General features: G+C 34.4%; 1 protein-coding gene across 1 annotated transcript in view; it reads right to left on the bottom strand.

The window, feature by feature from the left end:
• The window catches only part of LOC114333912 (cyclin-Y-like protein 1), a 66,539-nt gene that overhangs the window by 23,089 nt on the left and 24,483 nt on the right, over window positions 1-18,967 (bottom strand). Inside the window, exon 2 of the mRNA XM_028283906.2 lies at window positions 9,526-9,959. Coding sequence (XP_028139707.1) covers window positions 9,526-9,959 — 434 coding nt within the window. The remainder of the gene's footprint in view (window positions 1-9,525; window positions 9,960-18,967) is intronic.

Genomic DNA, 18,967 nt, shown 5'->3' with positions numbered 1-18,967 from the left:
ACATCAACACGTTAATTATTATACACACAGCGACAAAATTAACGAAACGCCATAAAAATGGAACATGTTAGATGTCTCGAATGTCCTAAACCTGTTGTCCGATTCGAGTGATTTTTTAGTATCCTATAGCCTTATTACTTTAGAAAATCGATGTAATAATATTGTTGCTAGACAGGTAAATGTCATTTTGTACCGGGTGTAACAATCATACTGTGTTATTTCCTTAAAGTTCGGAACACCCTGTGGAACATTCTAGCACATATAAAATATTGAAATTAAAACTCAATTGTAGCCCTAGGATTTATTAACATTTTCTTTTTTAATTCATTTGCTTATGTTAGATAATAAAAAAGTTAAATACGTTAACAACTAGCCACGTTTTTCATCAATAAATCCTCATTTTCTGCTTAGTTTAATAGACAAGCCTAAAGTAGGCTATGAGAAATTACCAAGTTAATAGATGTCAAATTGTTAACAGTCAAAAAGTGTCTGATTTGTTGTGAAGATTAGTAGATTTATTATTTAAACTTTCAATTAAGTCCTTTATTTTTTTTTTGTTGTTTGGTGGAAATGGAACAAGGAATTTGACCCACGATGAGTGTGTTCAAGCAGTGATCTCACATAACGAAGGACTTTTTTTGCTAATGCACGATAATGCAAGACCTCACGTTCACAAAATGTAATCGAGTATTTACAACAGGTAAATCTACGGACTTTGGATTGGCCATCGCATAGTCCCAATCTTAATCCGATCGAACATTTGTGTGACATAATTGGCAGAAGACTACGACAGCGCTTGCACTTCCTAGAACTTTACAAGAGGTATAAACAGTGGGTGCGTTCGGACAACCACAGCGGCTTGACAGCTGAGTAAGCGGTGATGTTCAGACGACACCGCTGGAAGCCAGCAGCTGAGATTTACTAAGCTTTCCCTATTGGCCATGAGCCGATGGGTAGAGGGGATTTGACAGCTTTCTCCAGCGCTGTTAGTGGCAGTTTTGTGCATTTATCTGATAAATTTAAATGGCGCGCCATGGGTAGAGGAGAGGGGATTTGACGGTTTTCGCCACAGCTGTTAGTGCAACGTTGCCACATTTAGTAGATTTCTACTTTTTTGGTAGATTTTTGATATTTTTTTAAAAATTCTAGTAGGCAATATTTTTTAGTAGATTTTTGGTATATTTCAACATTTTCTTATGACTAAAATAAAATTTGCTTTTTAATAGTATTTACCCCATTTCTAAATTAATTTTTAGACATTTTGTTACAATTTCCCAATGTCATTACCGAAAATAAGATTCAGGGGTGGGATTCTGTGTACAATCGCTAACACCAGGTTTGTTCCAACACGACCGAGAACCGTCAGGAAACGGTAACGATCCTGCGCAGTAAAGAAAATCCGTTCCAACAAAAATATGATCGTCATCGGATCGTCCTTCCCACTGTTCCAACAAGAATTGTGATCTTTCGGTGACGGTTTCGTGATGATCATTTCAGTAATCGGGCAAATGCATAATGTGCTGGTTGGACTGACTTGAGCACTAGGATTTAATTCTTTAAATTTTTTGAGCCTTTGATCGACTAAAAGCACACAAGCTGTCACCAACAAAAATGACAAATATATGATTACCGTCATGGGACGATAACTGGGCGATACAATTACGAACATGCGCACAACAAACGGTACAAGCAGTTTCGTGACGGTTTTTGGGCCGTCCAAAAGTTCATGTTGGAACAAACCTACCGCCGACCGCTTTCTATCAATGTCAATATATTTGAATTTTTAGTTTTAATTCAGATATTTTCTTGTTTTACAAGTGTCACTTCAGCATCAACTAGCAAAACTAGAAAATAATTCAATTAAAACTAAAAATTCAAATATTTTCACGACAATTGACATCGATAGAAAGCGAAGTGTAGATATCTACAGTGCACGGAATCTAGCCCCAGGACGTAGATGATGAATATTAAACAGAAATGAAACTGGATTCTGGTGTAACAAACTTGCAGATTTCAAGTAGCAGTGCAATCAGTACCTATTTCAGGTGTTATTGAAGAGTTCTGGTATTCGGTGGTCGGTGAGCCTGTTAGAAGCTAACGATGGAAAACTAAAATATCTAAGGCCCGGTCTTTTCACCTCCGAATAAAAGTTATTCGGAGGTTATTTGACAGATTTACATGTAATCTGCCGGATAAACTTCCTAATAAATATTTATTCGGAGGTGAAAAGACCGGGCCTAATTATAATATATGTAATTTTGCAAAACAACAAATGTTGTGTTTGCGTGTTTCTAATGTAAAATGCGAAATAATTGTTTGAAGAATGTGATCCAGATATGCAGATGTTAAAATCAGTGGATGACAAAATATTATATATAAATATTAAATATGAAACTGATAAAAATTAATTATAGTTGGTCATTTTGTTCCCCAGTTAAAATATAAAAAAGTTTGGTTTTTGTTTACAAACAGTCATATTAATTTCTAGTTAAACTCCCTCTGTGGCTCAGTAGTAAGAGCGCCTACTTTTGGATCGAAAGGTCCGAATGGTCGTGAGTTTGAATTTCACCAGGGTAGAGAATTTTTCGTTTATTATAAATTAATAAATGAAAATAGTTTCTATCCTTGGGGGATCGGTACCCACCGGAGGGACCGCAGACGTTCGGATACAATTAGCGTCTCTGCAAAGACAATGACATCGACTTTCCAAAGTAACAAGACACTTACTCAACACACACACTACACATAAAGTCTACTTTACACTACATGATTTATCACGTGATTTATCATATGATTTTGCCCATGACGAGCCGCATGACAATGCTTATGATAAAACACAATGCTTATGGCAAAATCATATGACAAATCACACAGTGTAAACATGTAAATTTTACTCCATGACCAAATCATATGACAAATCACATGATAAATCATGTAATGTAAAGTCGACTTAACACTAGCTACCTAATTGGTAAAATCCACTGTACCATCACCATGCCAATGCCCATTAGTTGTCGAGGCATTAGCTAAATAAAAAAAATTTCTAGTTAGTCAGCTGTTATTTTTATTATAAAAAGTCATAAATTATATACAAATATATTAATAAAGTATATTTTAGTTTTTGATAAGTAGATTTTAGTAAGCTAAACTTACAGTTGATTTTCTAAATAAAATGTGGCAACGCTGTGTTAGTGGCAGTTGGCAGTTTTGTTTTGTGCATTTGATAAACTTCACAAACTGAAATGGCGGGTAATATGGATTTTTCAAAAAAGAAAACAAGATATTGCAGCTGTTGTATTGATTCATGTAAAAATATTGAATATAACAGTACTGGATGCAGTTATTATATTCGGAAACATTGCGTACATGTCCTGTGTCAACTAAATCCTTTCCTTTTTTGGTGTTGCTGATTGAAATTGGATATCATTGGAAATAAGACTGAATCCAGTATAATGTTTAATATCCATTTTGATAGAATTCAAACAAATTACAATTCATACAAATTGCAAATTTTAATAATCAAAGCAGTAAGCACACAAAAATAAACAGAGGTAACCTTTAAAATGTTAAATAATTCATATAAACTTATTCTTTTTCTCAATGGTCTCTTGCGTAAGCAGTCATCCAGTCTCACGAACTTATATATTAAATATTAAAATTATAATGAATAAAATAAAAAAACATAATTAATTTTACTATTAATTCTGTGTATTCGTTTAGTAATCAGGTAACAATAATATTTCAGTTCATAATTTGTGTCTTTCTAGATAAGTATCTATTTTTCTCGTTTTGTATATTTCACATACATAAATTTTATCAGAAAAGTATAAGTTTCAAACCGCGAGATAGCGCTACCGTCGAAACTCACAGCCAATTAGCGCTGGATGCAACCACTAAGCTGATTTGTGCTGACAGTCAGGCGCTGTGGTCGTCCGAACGCAAGGTTTATAGATAGGAGGTAGGTTGTCTCGTAATTATGCGGGCGGAAGCGAGGGGGACGGGAATGACTACGTCACTCGTACGACAAAGTCAAGGTTGTGGTTCAAACCAAGTTTTTGTTTGTGGTTCAAACCTAACCCTCTTTTTTATGTTGTGGTTACGTTTCCGAATATTTCTATATAATTTTCTTTAATATTGTTTATGTGTTTAATTTTTCGTGAGTTATTTAGTGTATAAGGACAATATTAGCTATAGGAACGTATTATTTAGTTTTGTTTAATTTTTCGTGAGTTAATTAGTGTATAAGGACAATATTAGGACAATAAAGAAAAATTGATATAATTATCAATATAAGAACCACTTAATATATCTATACCCAAAAAAAATCCCAAAATATATTGCAAAACTTAAGTTTTTGAACCTTTTATTAGCACTGAAACTTATGACAATTTCAAAAGTGTCGTACGGGTGACGTATTCCCGCCTTTAAAAGCGAGCATTTGATTGGTCTATAGTTACGAGACAACCTACGCCCAATCCATTAACCTTGGTACGAACGCACCCAGTAGCTCTCCAGATTTGGAATGGTATTGATCAAGACCAAATAGCATACCTCATTTGTAATATAAAAGTACAATATTATCTCTTTTATAATAAAAGAACATAATTATCGAACATAAGCGAATAAATTAAAAAACAAAATGTTAAGAAAACCTAAGGCTACAACTGAGTTTTAATTTCAATATTTTATATATGCTAGAATATTCCAGTCAATATGATGCAGTCAATAATAGAAAATTCTGAATCTACATATATCTAAGAAATTTTGCAACAAGCCTCATTTTTTTTAAATAAAGGCTGTTTTTTCTTGAGTTTCAAGTAATTTAATATTGTTGTCAACTATAGTCCCATAGGGCATGATGTATCGAAATATCTAAACTAAAACAATGAAAGTTGTTACTGGATTTTTTAATATTATTTTTAACATTCAAAGTCAAATATCTCACTTTTACCTTTTTGAGGCTTGTCATTGTTTCACATTAAGCCCTTCAATTCTAATCCAAAAGGTTACATTACAAAAATTGTTAAAAGTATTGTCTCTAAAGATTCATACTCCTGGTAACTCTGACTTTATTATACATTAATATTTTAACAGCAATACCTAACACAAATAAACAAGCAGCAGCTAATTATAATTAATGTTATCTGATCAAATGATAAGGATTATATTGGATAAATATTAAATTGGTTAAATACAGTTTTTAATACGCCTGTGACCCTGATAAACTGATATTGGTAGCATCTGGATTATCAATTTAATATTTTTTTAAAAACTGTGCAAAATTTACTTTATTACATTTCAATTCTTGTAATATCTAATCTAATATCTTCTTCTTCTTTCCTCAAGAAGGGCCCAGATCTCTCTTGGGCCCTTCTCCTCCATTGTCTTATATTCATCGTTTTCAGGTCGTCTTCCACTTCATCCAACCATCTCGTCCTGGACCTTCCTTTTTTCCGCCTTCCTACCGGCTTCCACTGTAACATCTTCGTTGTAGTTTTCGTGTCTTCTTGTCGCTGAACATGTCCCAGCCATGACACTCTTTGACTTTTCACAAATCTTACAATGTCATACCCTTCTTCAGTTCATTAACCTCGTCGTTTCTCCTGATTCTCCATGTACCGTCTTCCTCTTGAACCGGGCCATATACTTTTCTCAGTATCTTTCTCTCGAATGTCCTGAGTTGGGCTTCATCTTTTTTCATTACCCAGGTTTCACAACCATAGGTTACTACGGGTCTAATCAAAGTTCTGTACATAGTAATTTTGGTTCTCTTGTCTAATAATTTCGATGTCATTAATCTTTTATTAGCATAGTATGTACGATTTCCACTGGAAATACGTGCATTAATTTCACTACTTACGGAATTCTTCTGATTGATTTCTGTGCCCAAATATGTGAAGGCATCTACACGTTCAATAGTATAGTTGTCTATTGTTATATTATTTTCATTCTCAGGTGTTCTTTTGATGGTCATGTACTTAGTTTTTGTTTCATTTATTTTAAGCCCTCTTTTTTCCTTGAACGTTTCCTTTAGTCGTGTCTTGCTTCTACTAATAATGGCGACATCGTCTGCATATGCAGTAATTTGTACTGTTTTGGTGTTTATATGGCCGGTTACATCGGTTTTTCTGATGACTGCTTCAAGAACTAGGTTGAACAGCATGGTTGAAAGTGCGTCTCCCTGTCTCACCCCCATGTTGATGTCAAACAGGGGAGACAGTTCTCCATCTACTCTAACTGCGGCTTTTGAACCCTGCAACGTCATTTTTATGAGGCTGATATATTTTTTTGGTATACCTAGATTTCGGAGGTGTTCCAGCATTTTGTCTCTTTTCACACTATCAAAAGCTTGTTTAAAGTATATATACATATTATATACATATTATATATACATATTATATACATATTATATACATATTCAGCCTTATTCTGTAACTTTTAACAAATCGAATAGAAATGACCAAGTCGAATCGTAATTATCTGAAATTGGAATGTTTCTATCGCGTCATTTTCGTGTTTGGATTGGCATTCTGTAACTCAAATCGAAATCAAGGTAAATCGAAATCGGCAATTTCTATTTCACGTGGTCAGGAGGGGGTGGCAACCCCGCATTGTCAAGCGAAATTAGTGTTCTGTGGCCTGCTTGTTACTGGTTCTAACTTTGAAATACGACACCGTTGCCATATCTTCAATTTTTCATACTATCACATTACATACAGTTGCATTTAAAAAATAAAAAAATAGTTTTCAAATAACAAAAAAGAAAAGTTTTGAAAAGTAAACAACAAAATATTAGTGTAAATATTCTTTACAAAAAGCTCAAAAGATGACAAATGGTTTTAAATCAAAGTTAATTAAAATTGTTATAAAAAAGAAGATCAACAATGTATGATGTAAAATATTACTAGATAATAATATACAATCTTAAGATTTGATTCCAGCTAAAATAACTGATAAACAACTTTTCCCAGAAATGACTTTTTTTCTATAATTATTTTCTTTTCTATAAGCGTTGGTTGATAAAAATACAAGTAAACTGGTATAATATATTTATCAATCAACGCTATAAGTCTATCTTTATATTTTAAACGGGCTTGTACAATATATTCTTTTACATTATGCCATTGATTGAAATTGTACCAGAAATTAAATATATATATATATATATATATATATGGCAACACTGTGTCACTGTGACTGGCAAACATTCAGCATTCTGAATGCTGCATTCAGATGCCAGAGAAAAAGGGGTTAGGTTCAATGCATACTCGTACAACATGACTAAATTAAATATACAATTCCCTAAGTAAATAACACCAGAGACTAAAAAATTAAGCAGATACAAAAGGTAAAAATACTGTAATAATTGTAAATAAGTAGTAATAAACTATTTTTAGTAGATATAAAATATAAACGTCAAAACAAAATACAATGCGCTTGCGTCAAGCACAATTCCGATTATCGAAATCTAATTTCGACAGGGTACACGGTGTCGAAGTCATTTCTATTCACTATTCCGATTGTAGAGATTCAGAGGGAGTTATGTAATACCGATTTTGACTATTTCTATTCGACTTGGCCACTTCTATTCGATTTTCCTTACTTCTATTATCGAAATGAGTTACAGAATAGGCTTGATTATATACATATATTGATACATACAATGAATTTCGACTCGATTCAAGTTCTCTGTTTACCCAGGTATAACCATACCAACAGGCACCGCTAGGAAAACATTCCACTTAGCGGTTCAGAGAACCAGTATGAAACGAGTCTGTGTACTCTATACAGAGTATGGCATTAGTAAAATAAGAAAATCTACGGTTTCGTTTTGATTAAAATCTGTCTTCCTCCATCCCCCGATAGTACTATTTCTAGGTCTACCTGTTGTCAAGGAGGCTCTGAGGAAGACAGATTTTTACCATCACGACCGTAGATTCTCGATATAAATTAAAACAATTTATCGAATTGAATCGAGTCGAAATTCATTTCGCTTATTCCCCGTTAGAGGGCGTTCTAACCATACCGCTATATAAATTGTTTTAATTTATATCGAGAATTTACGGTCATGATGGTAAAAATCTGTCTTCCTCAGAGCCTCCTTGACAACAGGTAGACCTAGAAATATTACTATCGGGGGATGAAGGAAGACAGATTTTAATCAAAACGAAACCGTAGATTTTCTTATTTTACTTTTTTATATCTACCCTTTAAAAAAGTTTAAATGAGTTTTCCCCGAAAAGTGCTTCATTTTTTGGTTATTTACGTTGAAATATTCAATTTGGAATTTGACGAATAAGAACAATTTTTCATGAGCTATATCTTTGCTTTTACTGGGTCGATAGACTTCATTTATTTCATTTTTTTATAAGCTACATTTTTGCTAATATTTTTTTCGGTCAAATACTTACTTTTTGAGTTATTTGCGAAAAACCGTCTAAAAACGTGTTTTTTTTTGTTGAAATGTTGAAATATTCACTCGTAAATAACTCGAGAAGTATTGACTTGACCACTTCGGTGGTGACACTGTATCGTCATCGTCGAAGTTCACATTTATTTACTGGGCTATAACACATATAAGTTATTGTTACACAACTCGTATTTAGTAATATTTTAAAGGGGCCCCATCTCCAACAATGCGGGGGGGCGACGGAGTTTGTTACGCCACTGCGCATTAATGTCCCCAAAAGAACATAATAAACAGGATTATAAAAACATAGTACATAAAAACATAGATTATAAAAACATAGTAAACAGGATTATAAAAAAATACAATTGAGATAATGGATTAATGAGCATGGTATTTATCTCAATAAAGTCGAAACCAGAGTACATACATTATTTTAATTTACAAAAATCAGTCGCACAACGGGGGGCAACAATTAACGAATCAACATTCCAGATTTTGGTATACAGAAGTGCGTCAGTCCGACGACGTCCTGGGGGGCAGTTCCATTCAGATTGCATTGTGGAGAGGGTTAAACATCCGGTTAGTGTCATGGTGTCATTCTTAGTATTTGATCGTTTTCGTATCTCCTCTTCATTCTTCTACATATTTTGTCTACCTTTCTTCGTTATTCTTCAATTTTATTGCGACTTTCTCGAGTTCTTTAAGTAAACTGGACGTATAGTTCATTTCTTTTATCTATTGTTTGTTTACATTCTTCATCAAATCAATTCCTTGATGTTTTTTTAATTTCTATCACTCTTTTAGCCTTTTCTCGTGTCATCCTTTTAATCCTATTCTATTCTTCTTGTATTGTTTCCTCTCTCTCTCTCTGTCCTAGGAGTCTTCTATTCAGTTCTTCCCGCAATCGCTGTTCTATTTCTGGATTTTTCAAGTTGTCCCAGGTTTAATTTTCTTGTCTTTGTGTGTTTGTTCTCTATTTCTTTTCATGTATCATGTAACGTTAGAAAAACTCAGCAAACATCAAACTTTTTGTCAAAGTCACACGAAAACGTTGAAATTAAACATTTAACGTTAAAAGATTACAAAACTATAATAATTAAAGAAGAAAAACTCACCTAAAACTATTCGTTTCCAATTTGAAGGTTGAATATCTAATTCAGCATAAGTTAACAGTCTTTCTAGATACACTAAAGTAATAATGGCACATTCAGCAGTCAACTGAGCAGCATTAAATAAAGTTCTCACAAACTTATAAATCTGTTTGTGTTCGGGATTATACTTATCATAATCATCACTAACGCCATCTCTTGTTAGAGGATGCAACTTTTCGTCAAAAATGTCGATTTCTCTTTGAGAATCCCTATTTTTTATGTGATAGTAGATCGCCAAAGCTACACATTTCACCGTATTCTTCAGGTTCGGTTGGGATACTGTACTGTCATCCAGATATATCGTTGAACACGAACTACTCTTCTTCAGGGGGCGTAAATCGGCGATTTGGTTCTGACTTTTCCTTCTGATCATGCCGTTCTCAATGGCTGTTTTAGACCTGTAAAAAAGGTATAATTTATTTTCATGTTTTACAAGCGCACCCAAAATCATTTAATTAAAACTTAATAAATAACAATAATGGAAGAAGTAACATTTAGTATACGTGGTTTTTATTTTAAGGGGATCGGAGCAAAATGCAAACTTTTGACGCATGTCAAAATTTTCACTGTGTTTTAAATGTATTCATTTTTTTCGAATCCTGAGAAAACTAATAAATATTTTTGAAAATTTTAAACGCAGAATGAAAGATTACATTATTACCGAGGACCGAAAGTAACTGAAAACTTCTATAATGTTTATTTTAATAAGTTACAGGGGAGAAAATAAAAGAGAAAATTTAGTGTGATTTTTAATTGCAAATATTTCATTCAAAAGAAACTTTTTATTTAGTCTAAGGGACTTTCGGCCCTCGGTAATAAAGTAGTCTTTCATTTAGGTTAAATTTTTTAAAAATACTTATTGGTTTTCTCAAAAAAAATGAATACAGTAAAACCTCCGTTAACCGAAACTTTTAACCGAAATAGCTGACAGTTTCAATAATTTTGTCAATGAAAAGTAAATTAAAAATGCATAACCATTTTCAATTTCGTTGCAAAACGAAAACACAGCCGAACCATATTCTAGTCCAATTTAACCAGAGAAGGTTCCCATTGTTTTCATTCTGGTGGGGTGTAGAATAGCATTATGTTGTTTTATATGCCATTAGAGTGAAAACTTAGTCTTTTTGCTAGCAGTTGCCGCTAGGGCATCTATGCCATTTCGTTCGTTGCAATCCGGGACTGCACGCTGGGGTTTGTTTTGGTTGGATCAGGGAGAGCAGCATATGTGCCTCCTGATGAGAGACTAATAAGTTTCGAAACCGGTAGGGGTGCTTGCAGCACTCTCTGATTGGACTAGAATATGGTTCGGCTGTGTTTTCGTTTTGCAACGAAATTGAAAATGGTTATTCATTTTTGATTTACATTTACTCTGTGTGGAGTATAAAGGGAACCATTCTCGTTGGAACTTTACCGCGCTGAGCAGATGGGACGTGAATTGTAAATTGTAGAATTCCCTCATCTTCCTTAGTCTCAGCATCCGTATGGCTTGCAAATTGTAGAAGCCTCGAAGGTGTAACCAGAGAAGGTTCCCATTGTTTTCATTCTGGTGGGGTGTAGAATAGCATTATGTTGTTTTATATGTCATTAGAGTGAAAACTTAGTCTTTTTGAAAAGTAAATTTTTCATCAACATCATCAACATTGCTTTATTCTGTATTTACATATTAAAGAAAACATTAAGAAAACTGATCAGACTACGCGCAAGTCCTGTAGTCGGTTCAGTTCGGCTATTCCTATTCCGTTCCGCGGAACCTTAAGTTCGTTTTACGGCCACTGCTGGCGTAAAATTGTCGCCCGTGGAGCCTTAGCCTAAGCGAAATCCAGGACGCAATGAAAAAGATGAAAAACAACAAAGCGCCAGGAGAAGATAGAGTCGTAATAGAAGCTATAAAGATGGGCGGACGTGCCCTTCTCATCCAAATAAAAATTTTGTTTAACCTTTGTCTATTAGTAATGGCAACACTGTCATGCCTTCATTTCCTTATCATCATCATTCTCTTTGCCTTATCCCTATGCGGGGTCGGCTTCCCTAATTGCATTTCTCCACACAATTCTATCTTGGGTCATATCAATGTTAATCCCCTTTACCAACATGTCCTGCCTTATCGTCTCTCCCCAGGTCTTCTTTGGTCTTCCTCTCCTACTCCTTCCAGGAATCTGCACTTCAGCTATTCTTCGTATTGGGTGATTAACGTCTCGACGTTGAACATGACCAAACCATCTTAACCTATGCTCTCTCATTTTGGCATCAATTGATGCCACACCTAGACTTCCCCTAATATACTCATTTCTAATTTTATCCTTCTTTGTCACTCCACTCATCCATCTAAGCATTCTCATTTTCGCCACATGCATTCATTGTTCCTCTTTCTTTTTCACTGCCCAACATTCAGTTCCGTACATCATAGGCGGTCTTATGGCTGTTTTATAGAATTTTCCCTTCAGCTTCATTGGAATTTTTCTGTCACACAACACACCACTCGCTTCTTTCCACTTCATCCATCCAGCCCTAATTCTACTGCATGCATCTCCATCTATTTCTCCATTACTCTGTAATACCGAGCCTAGGTACTTAAAACTATTGCTTTTCACAATCATTTCACCATCCAAAGATACCATTTTATTTGTAGTAACTCCATCTTTAAATGAACATTCCAAATACTCTGTTTTTGTCCTACTAAGTTTTAAACCTTTTTCCTCCAGAGCTTGTCTCCACTGTTCCAGTTTTTGTTCTAAGTCTCTTTCACTATTTCCTACTAACACGACATCATCAGCATACATTAAGCATCATGGAATGTTACCCTGTAGTTTCGCTGTTATCTGGTCCAAAACTAATGAGAATAAATACGGACTAAGCACAGAGCCTTGGTGCAATCCTACTTTCACATGAAATTTATCAGTCTCTCCCACACCTGTCCTAACACTAGTCGTTACTCCCTCATACATATCCCTCACAATATTTACATATTCACCAGGTACTCCTTTCTTATTGAGTGCCAACCACAGAATCTCTCGAGGAACTCTATCATATGCTTTCTCAAGATCAATGAATACCATATGAGCGTTTGTTTCTTTACTCCTGTATTTTTCCATCAACTGCCTTATAATGAAAATTGCATCTGTTGTTGATCTACCCTGCATAAAGACAAATTGATTTTCGGATATTTCGGTCTCTTCACGTATCCGTCTATCAATTACTCTTTCCCATATTTTCATAGTGTGGCTAAGCAGTTTTATAGCCCTGTAGTTTGTACATTGTTGTATATCTCCCTTGTTTTTGTAAACAGGTACCAGTATACTGCTTCCCCATTCGTCTGGCATTTGTCCAACTGCCATAATTCTATTAAATAGATCTGCTAGCCACCTTGTTCCTGTCTCTCCCAATGCTCTCCATACTTCCCCAGGAATATCATCTGGTCCTACCGCTTTTCCTTTCTTTATTTTTTGAAGCGCTTGAGCCACTTTCTCGTTTGTTATTTTGGTGATCATTGCTGCTACTGTCTCCGTTGACTCTACAGGCTGTCTGTCAAATTCTTCATTTAACAAGCTGTCAAAGTACTTTCTCCATCTCTTTTTGACATCCCTTTCGTGAACTAGTATTTTATTATTTTCATCTCGGATACATCTAATCTGATTAAAATCTTTTGCTTTCTTTGCTCTCTGTTTGGCTATTTTATATATCTTCGTTTCGCCTTCCCTGGTATCAAGTTGATCGTATAGGTTTGAATGCGCTTCTGCTTTGGCTTTTGCTACTGCTACTTTCGCTTCCTTTTTCGCCACCATATAGTTTTGAAGATCTGTGTTGGATCTGGTTTCTTGCCACTTTTTATATAATTTTCTCTTCTCTTTTATTTTTCCTTGTACTTCGTTTGACCACCACCAAGTCTCTTTATCCTCAAACTTTTTTCCTGACGTTTTCCCAAGTATTTCAATAGCAGTCTCTCTAATACTACTGGCCATTTTTCTCCAAATTGTATTAAGGCCTCCTTTCATGTTCCAACATATTTTTTCTACTATTATTCTCCTGAATAGACCTTCTTTTTCATCTTTTAGCAGCCACCACTTGATTTTTTGTGGTCCTCTCCGATATTTTTGTTTAGTTTCGCTTTTGACTTAGATGTCCAGAACAAGCAGCTTATGTTGTTGGCTTACTGTCTCACTGATTATTACCTTGCAGTCCTTGCATTCACGTATGTCTTCTTTCCTTATCATGAAGTAGTCTATTTCGGATGTCCACTTTTGTAGGTAATAAGTTGAGTTTCTCTCTTTTTAAAGAATGTGTTAACAATCGCCATATCCAATGCTGTTGCTAATTCAAGCATGTCATCTCCAGCTTCATTTCTAGTTCCAAAGCCTAATCCCCCATGTATTGTTTCATATCCTTTCTTGGTTTGGCCCACATGTGCATTGAAATCACCTCCTATTATAACTTTCTCCTCTGCTGGAATATCACTCAGTACGTCTCCTAATTGGTCATAGAAAGCTCTTCTTTCATTCTCACCCAGACCTGTTTGGGGAGCATACACACACAACATTCAATACCTCTTTATCAATTACAAATTTCACTGACATCATTCTATCACTCGTTCTTACAACTTCTACTACGTTATCTTTCATTTCACTATCAGCAATTATACCAACTCCATTTCTAGCGTTACTACTCCCTACATACCACAATTTGTATCATTCACCTAGTTCTTTCGCCCTTTGTCCTTTCCACCTAGTTTCTTGAATACAAACAATTTGAACTCTTCTTCGTTTGAGCGCATCCACTAACTCCAGACTCTTACCTGTAAGACTACCTAGATTCCAAGACCCTATCCTGATTTTTCTAACCTGTAATGATGTTCCCCCTGAGACAGTCCTCACCCGGAGATCCGAACGGAGGAACGGAGGCTGATTTTACTTCCGGAATATTTTACCTCAGGAGATGCCATCAAGTTTTTATTGTGTTGGAGAAGGTCTTTTCATTATTATGGCCTGAAAAGATTTTTTGGATATCTGATGCCTGAATGCCTTTTCTATCAGCACCATACCCTGCCCTGCACGTTTAGCCAATACACCACCAATGCAACCAAAGTGCAGTATTACCTCACACCCGCTTGCATTTTTCACTATAGACCAGGATCCCTACTGTAAGGACTGCCCTATAAGCCAATGTATTGTTGCCCGTATCCCGCCAGTAGGAGGCACGTACTTTATTCGGGATACCTACACAGGGTGTTCTATAAATAAACGTTAAAATGTATAGATACTTACGTAATAGAAAAAAGAATATTGTATAGGGCGTCAATAAGTTATTTAATCAGTGACATACCATGACGTCACTTTCACTTTTACTCGCTAGAGAGTAAAAGTGCTTTGTCTCCCTAGGGAAAAAAAGTACGACTTTGCTCCCTGCAATCAGGTCGGGAATTGTATACTTTCGGTAGAGGTAGGTGGAAAATTATTTTTTCTTTCATTAGTTAGGCATAAGTAATCAAAATCAGAGGTACAGAACTCAAAATTCATGTTGACCAGTGTAATCTACAAAGTTATTATGTAAATTAAAAAAATAGGATGTCGTGTAGAGAGAAAGTTACATTTGTGAGCATGAATTTTGCGTGAAAATTCGTCCCCTTCCCAATACAAATTGACCTGTTTTCTTAAATTTTGAAGAAACTTTTGGTTTCTGATTTTCTGGGGGTCAAATGTTCGTTGGGACACACTGTAATATTTTGATTTATTTGTACAATATATCAATTTTATATGGTAAATAAAACTATTTGTAGAATGGATATGATGACAAAATGTGAATCATAATATGATTAATCTTGTTTTGAAAATATATACATGTACTCCTAAGTTTTATATCATATTTTTGCACTCTAATGATCTATAATCTATAGAAAATACGATGAAACATTAATAAATTTACAATATCAACCAAGTTACACTTAAAATTTTAAGGGAATACAATGTATGTCTGTATCTGCATTCAAAATATTGTGATACACTGACAGAATTTCCCAGTAAAAATTATGAATAAACAATTGCAAGATCTTTATTTCTAATTACAAATACTTCTCAGAATACCAGACGGATGCGCTTAAATTATGCACAGTGAATGTAAAAATTATATTGTTTAATAAGTACAGTTTGTCACAGTTGTTCCTAAGTTTGACAAACTATAATACTTTTTTTAGTAAATTGGATATAGTATTAATATAAATAAATAGTGATTTTTTACGATTAGTGTTCTCGGAAATGAAAAATGGGAGAATATTCTCGATATGGAGAATTTTCTGAGAATGAACCCTATAAGGCGCTGAGAGATATTGAGATGATATAGAGCAGGGGTCACCAATTAGCGGATCGCGGTCCGCAGCCGGACCGTGGGCTAGTTTTGTGCGGACCTCCATTAAATTCAGAATATAATGTTTGGCAATTTTGAAAATGTTTGGCAATTTTGAAAATGTTTGGCCATGAAATTGTGTACTACATTTGGCTCAACTTATGTGTGCGAAGCCGCTTGATCAAGAATGAACTTTATTAAAAATCGGTACCTATAGATCTCAGCTAACATATATGAATATCTCAACTTCCTAATGAGAATCAGTTGCACTAAACTCACTCCAAACTTCAGACAGGTTATACATAGATAATAAAAAATGTCATTTCTCTCACTGTTAATTTAATTTTGTAAAGTTTTTAAAGTTATACTTCTTTAGGCGCGATTGAGAGTAAAATTTCATAATACTGCGCATATGCGCACAAAGACAGTATGTACTTAGTTGCAATGAATTGTTCAGAATTAAAAAGCGGCTCCGAACTCTTGGGAGGAAACAGATAAGAGGTAGAACATTGGACTAGAGATAGAGAGGTCGCAGGTTCAAATCCCGGACGATTCACGTTTTTTTTTAATTTTTGGTAGTTTTAATAAAAAATTTTTGAAAGGTGTAGGTAAGAAAGTTAGTTTAATATTTAAATAAAATGCAAATATAAACATTTAAGTATATTCATTTCGTTGAAATTATATAATAGAAGTATAACTTCTTACGTGCTTACAACGTACACATTCTTTTTTTTAACGAAAACAATTTTTTAAACAAATTTAAAATTACCTTTTTTGGCCCGAAAAATGTAGGGTCGGAAAACTAAAGCACATAAGTCAAAAACTATAGATTTTCAGAAATCGGATAAAACTGTATAAAAAAATAACTCGATATTTCTTAAAAACATTTATTGCATTTTATGAGAGTGTGCATAACATCCTTACTTGTAGCTAAGTATGACTCTATAAAAAAGTACGGAAAATTGTTTTTCCTGACTTATGTTAAAAAGAACAAAAGTATATATGACTTATGTCTAACAGCACAACTAGGAATTTTAGTTTGTTACAGCACAATATTTTCTTCCATCAATCCATATTAGCTACATTTTCCATACTAGGCAAATCTATATAAAATTTATGGAAAACATTAATTTGGTATTATTGTTAGTAGATAAACTAAGTCATCTTTTTGTCTTTTGATATAGTTAAAGGCAATAGTGATATAATTGGAATATTATTAGGTATAAAGGATGGGTGCGGCCCAAAAGATTAACTGTCATCAACACGCTTAACTTCACGCGCAACTTTGATACATCCAAAAAGCATATGCCCCAAGTTGGATACGACCTATCATATTCACAGCAACTCGGATACATAATATTAAGAAAAATAAATATTTAGAATATTATAGAAATTGAATCAATGATGTAGCAAAGTTGCGCGTGAAGTTAGGTGTGTTGATGATAGTTGAGATTTTGGGGGCGACCCATAAAGGATGCCCCCCGTCTTAAATGTATCTTGTGAAAATTTGATTCCATTTGTAAGGTGTCTTTGTAAGATACCATTCCAAATTCCCTATCATAGCGGAGCCACCTTTTGTCCAACCATTTGGACTGCTTTCCATCTACATCTTTATTTCTTAATACCAAAGTAAAAGTCCAAAAATCCAAAAAGGCAGTATTTCCACAACTTGAAATTTGTTACTGCTGGCCTAATAAGTTGGCTCCAGTCATGAGGAAGATATATTTGGATTTCTGTTTTCTTTTTTCTTTCTATTATTCCATGAACTGTTTAACTTCTAAATGGCTATGTTCGGGAACCATAAATTGATGGTTGATTCTCTCTACTGTAAGTTATGTACAGCCCACGTAAACATAGAACCCACGTGAGAATTTCTATTCTGACGTCCACAGGTATCAGAGTAAAATATTACACTTCTTGTGTTATTAGGTAGGTTTGTTTGAAGATGTTTTAAGATGCGATCAGATGCAATCTAATTCGCTCCTCGAGCAGTAGTAGATTCATACCACAGATATCATAAAGCTCTTCTAGTCTTATTGTCATGTACGGTCAAATTTAACGTCCACAATTGAGGTTTATAAAAAGCTACATAAGAAGTCAATGATGGAGTCGGTAAACACTGTTGTAAATCACATGTATTGTATGCACTTGTACCGGTACTATCATTTTGATACATCTGTGTGTCGTTTTTTTTTTTAGATTCGTAAGCTTGATCTGGTTTGCTCTGGCCTGAAGACAAATAGTTGATATATTTTAGTGAATGTTAGGAGGGAAGGCAAATACTTCTTTGATGTACTCTTTTGGTGTAGTGACTTTCTTAGGACGGAAGAGACAAGATATGGTTTTTTATTTCCTTCCTTTTGTCCTCGGATATTTTATTTTTAGGTACAGTTGTTCCACGCATATCATTAATTTTTGTACCACCTACTGAAGATCGTTTCTTCATTGCCACCCCTTACAAATAGCTTAACGCAGTACATCTATTACAACAAAATATTTATACGTCTTCATACGAAATTTCTCTTTTCAGGGTCTATTTCGACTTTCTTTGAGAAGCTTTTTTTACAATCTCTATTAATGATGACATGTAAGCAGACCTTTTTTTGTACAGTCGGAAAAATGAAAGAATAACCATGAACGATCACATCAATCACTTATTTTGTATTTGCTGTCTTTTTCTATGACAAACGTTTGTTATTTATAGAAAAAGACAGCAAATACAAAATAAGTGATTGATGTGATCGTTCATGGGTATTCTTTCATTTTTCCGACTGTATATACCCATTACCCAATATTCATTGAATATCGCTTCTCTCTTAGCCATGTTTTAAGTAGGTACCTAAAGTGATATATCTGTATATTCTTAAACAAGGAAGACGATAACGTCAAGTACTTGATGTACCTAACAACTTAAGTCATGCTTATAAATCAGCAAAACTGAATATATCAGTTGTACTTTTTCACATAAGTCAACTTATGTTCTTTATAACGTCTAAAGATTTATAGTAATTGAAAGGTTGAAAAAGTACGCTACTTAAAATCAATGTGAAATAAACGTGTATGACGTATGTGC

The sequence above is a fragment of the Diabrotica virgifera genome, chromosome 8 (genome assembly GCF_917563875.1).
Source record: "Diabrotica virgifera virgifera chromosome 8, PGI_DIABVI_V3a".
Classification (NCBI taxonomy): domain Eukaryota; kingdom Metazoa; phylum Arthropoda; class Insecta; order Coleoptera; family Chrysomelidae; genus Diabrotica; species Diabrotica virgifera.
The sequence above is the reverse complement of the archived record's forward strand: the minus strand, read 5'-3'. Positions and strand labels throughout refer to the sequence as shown.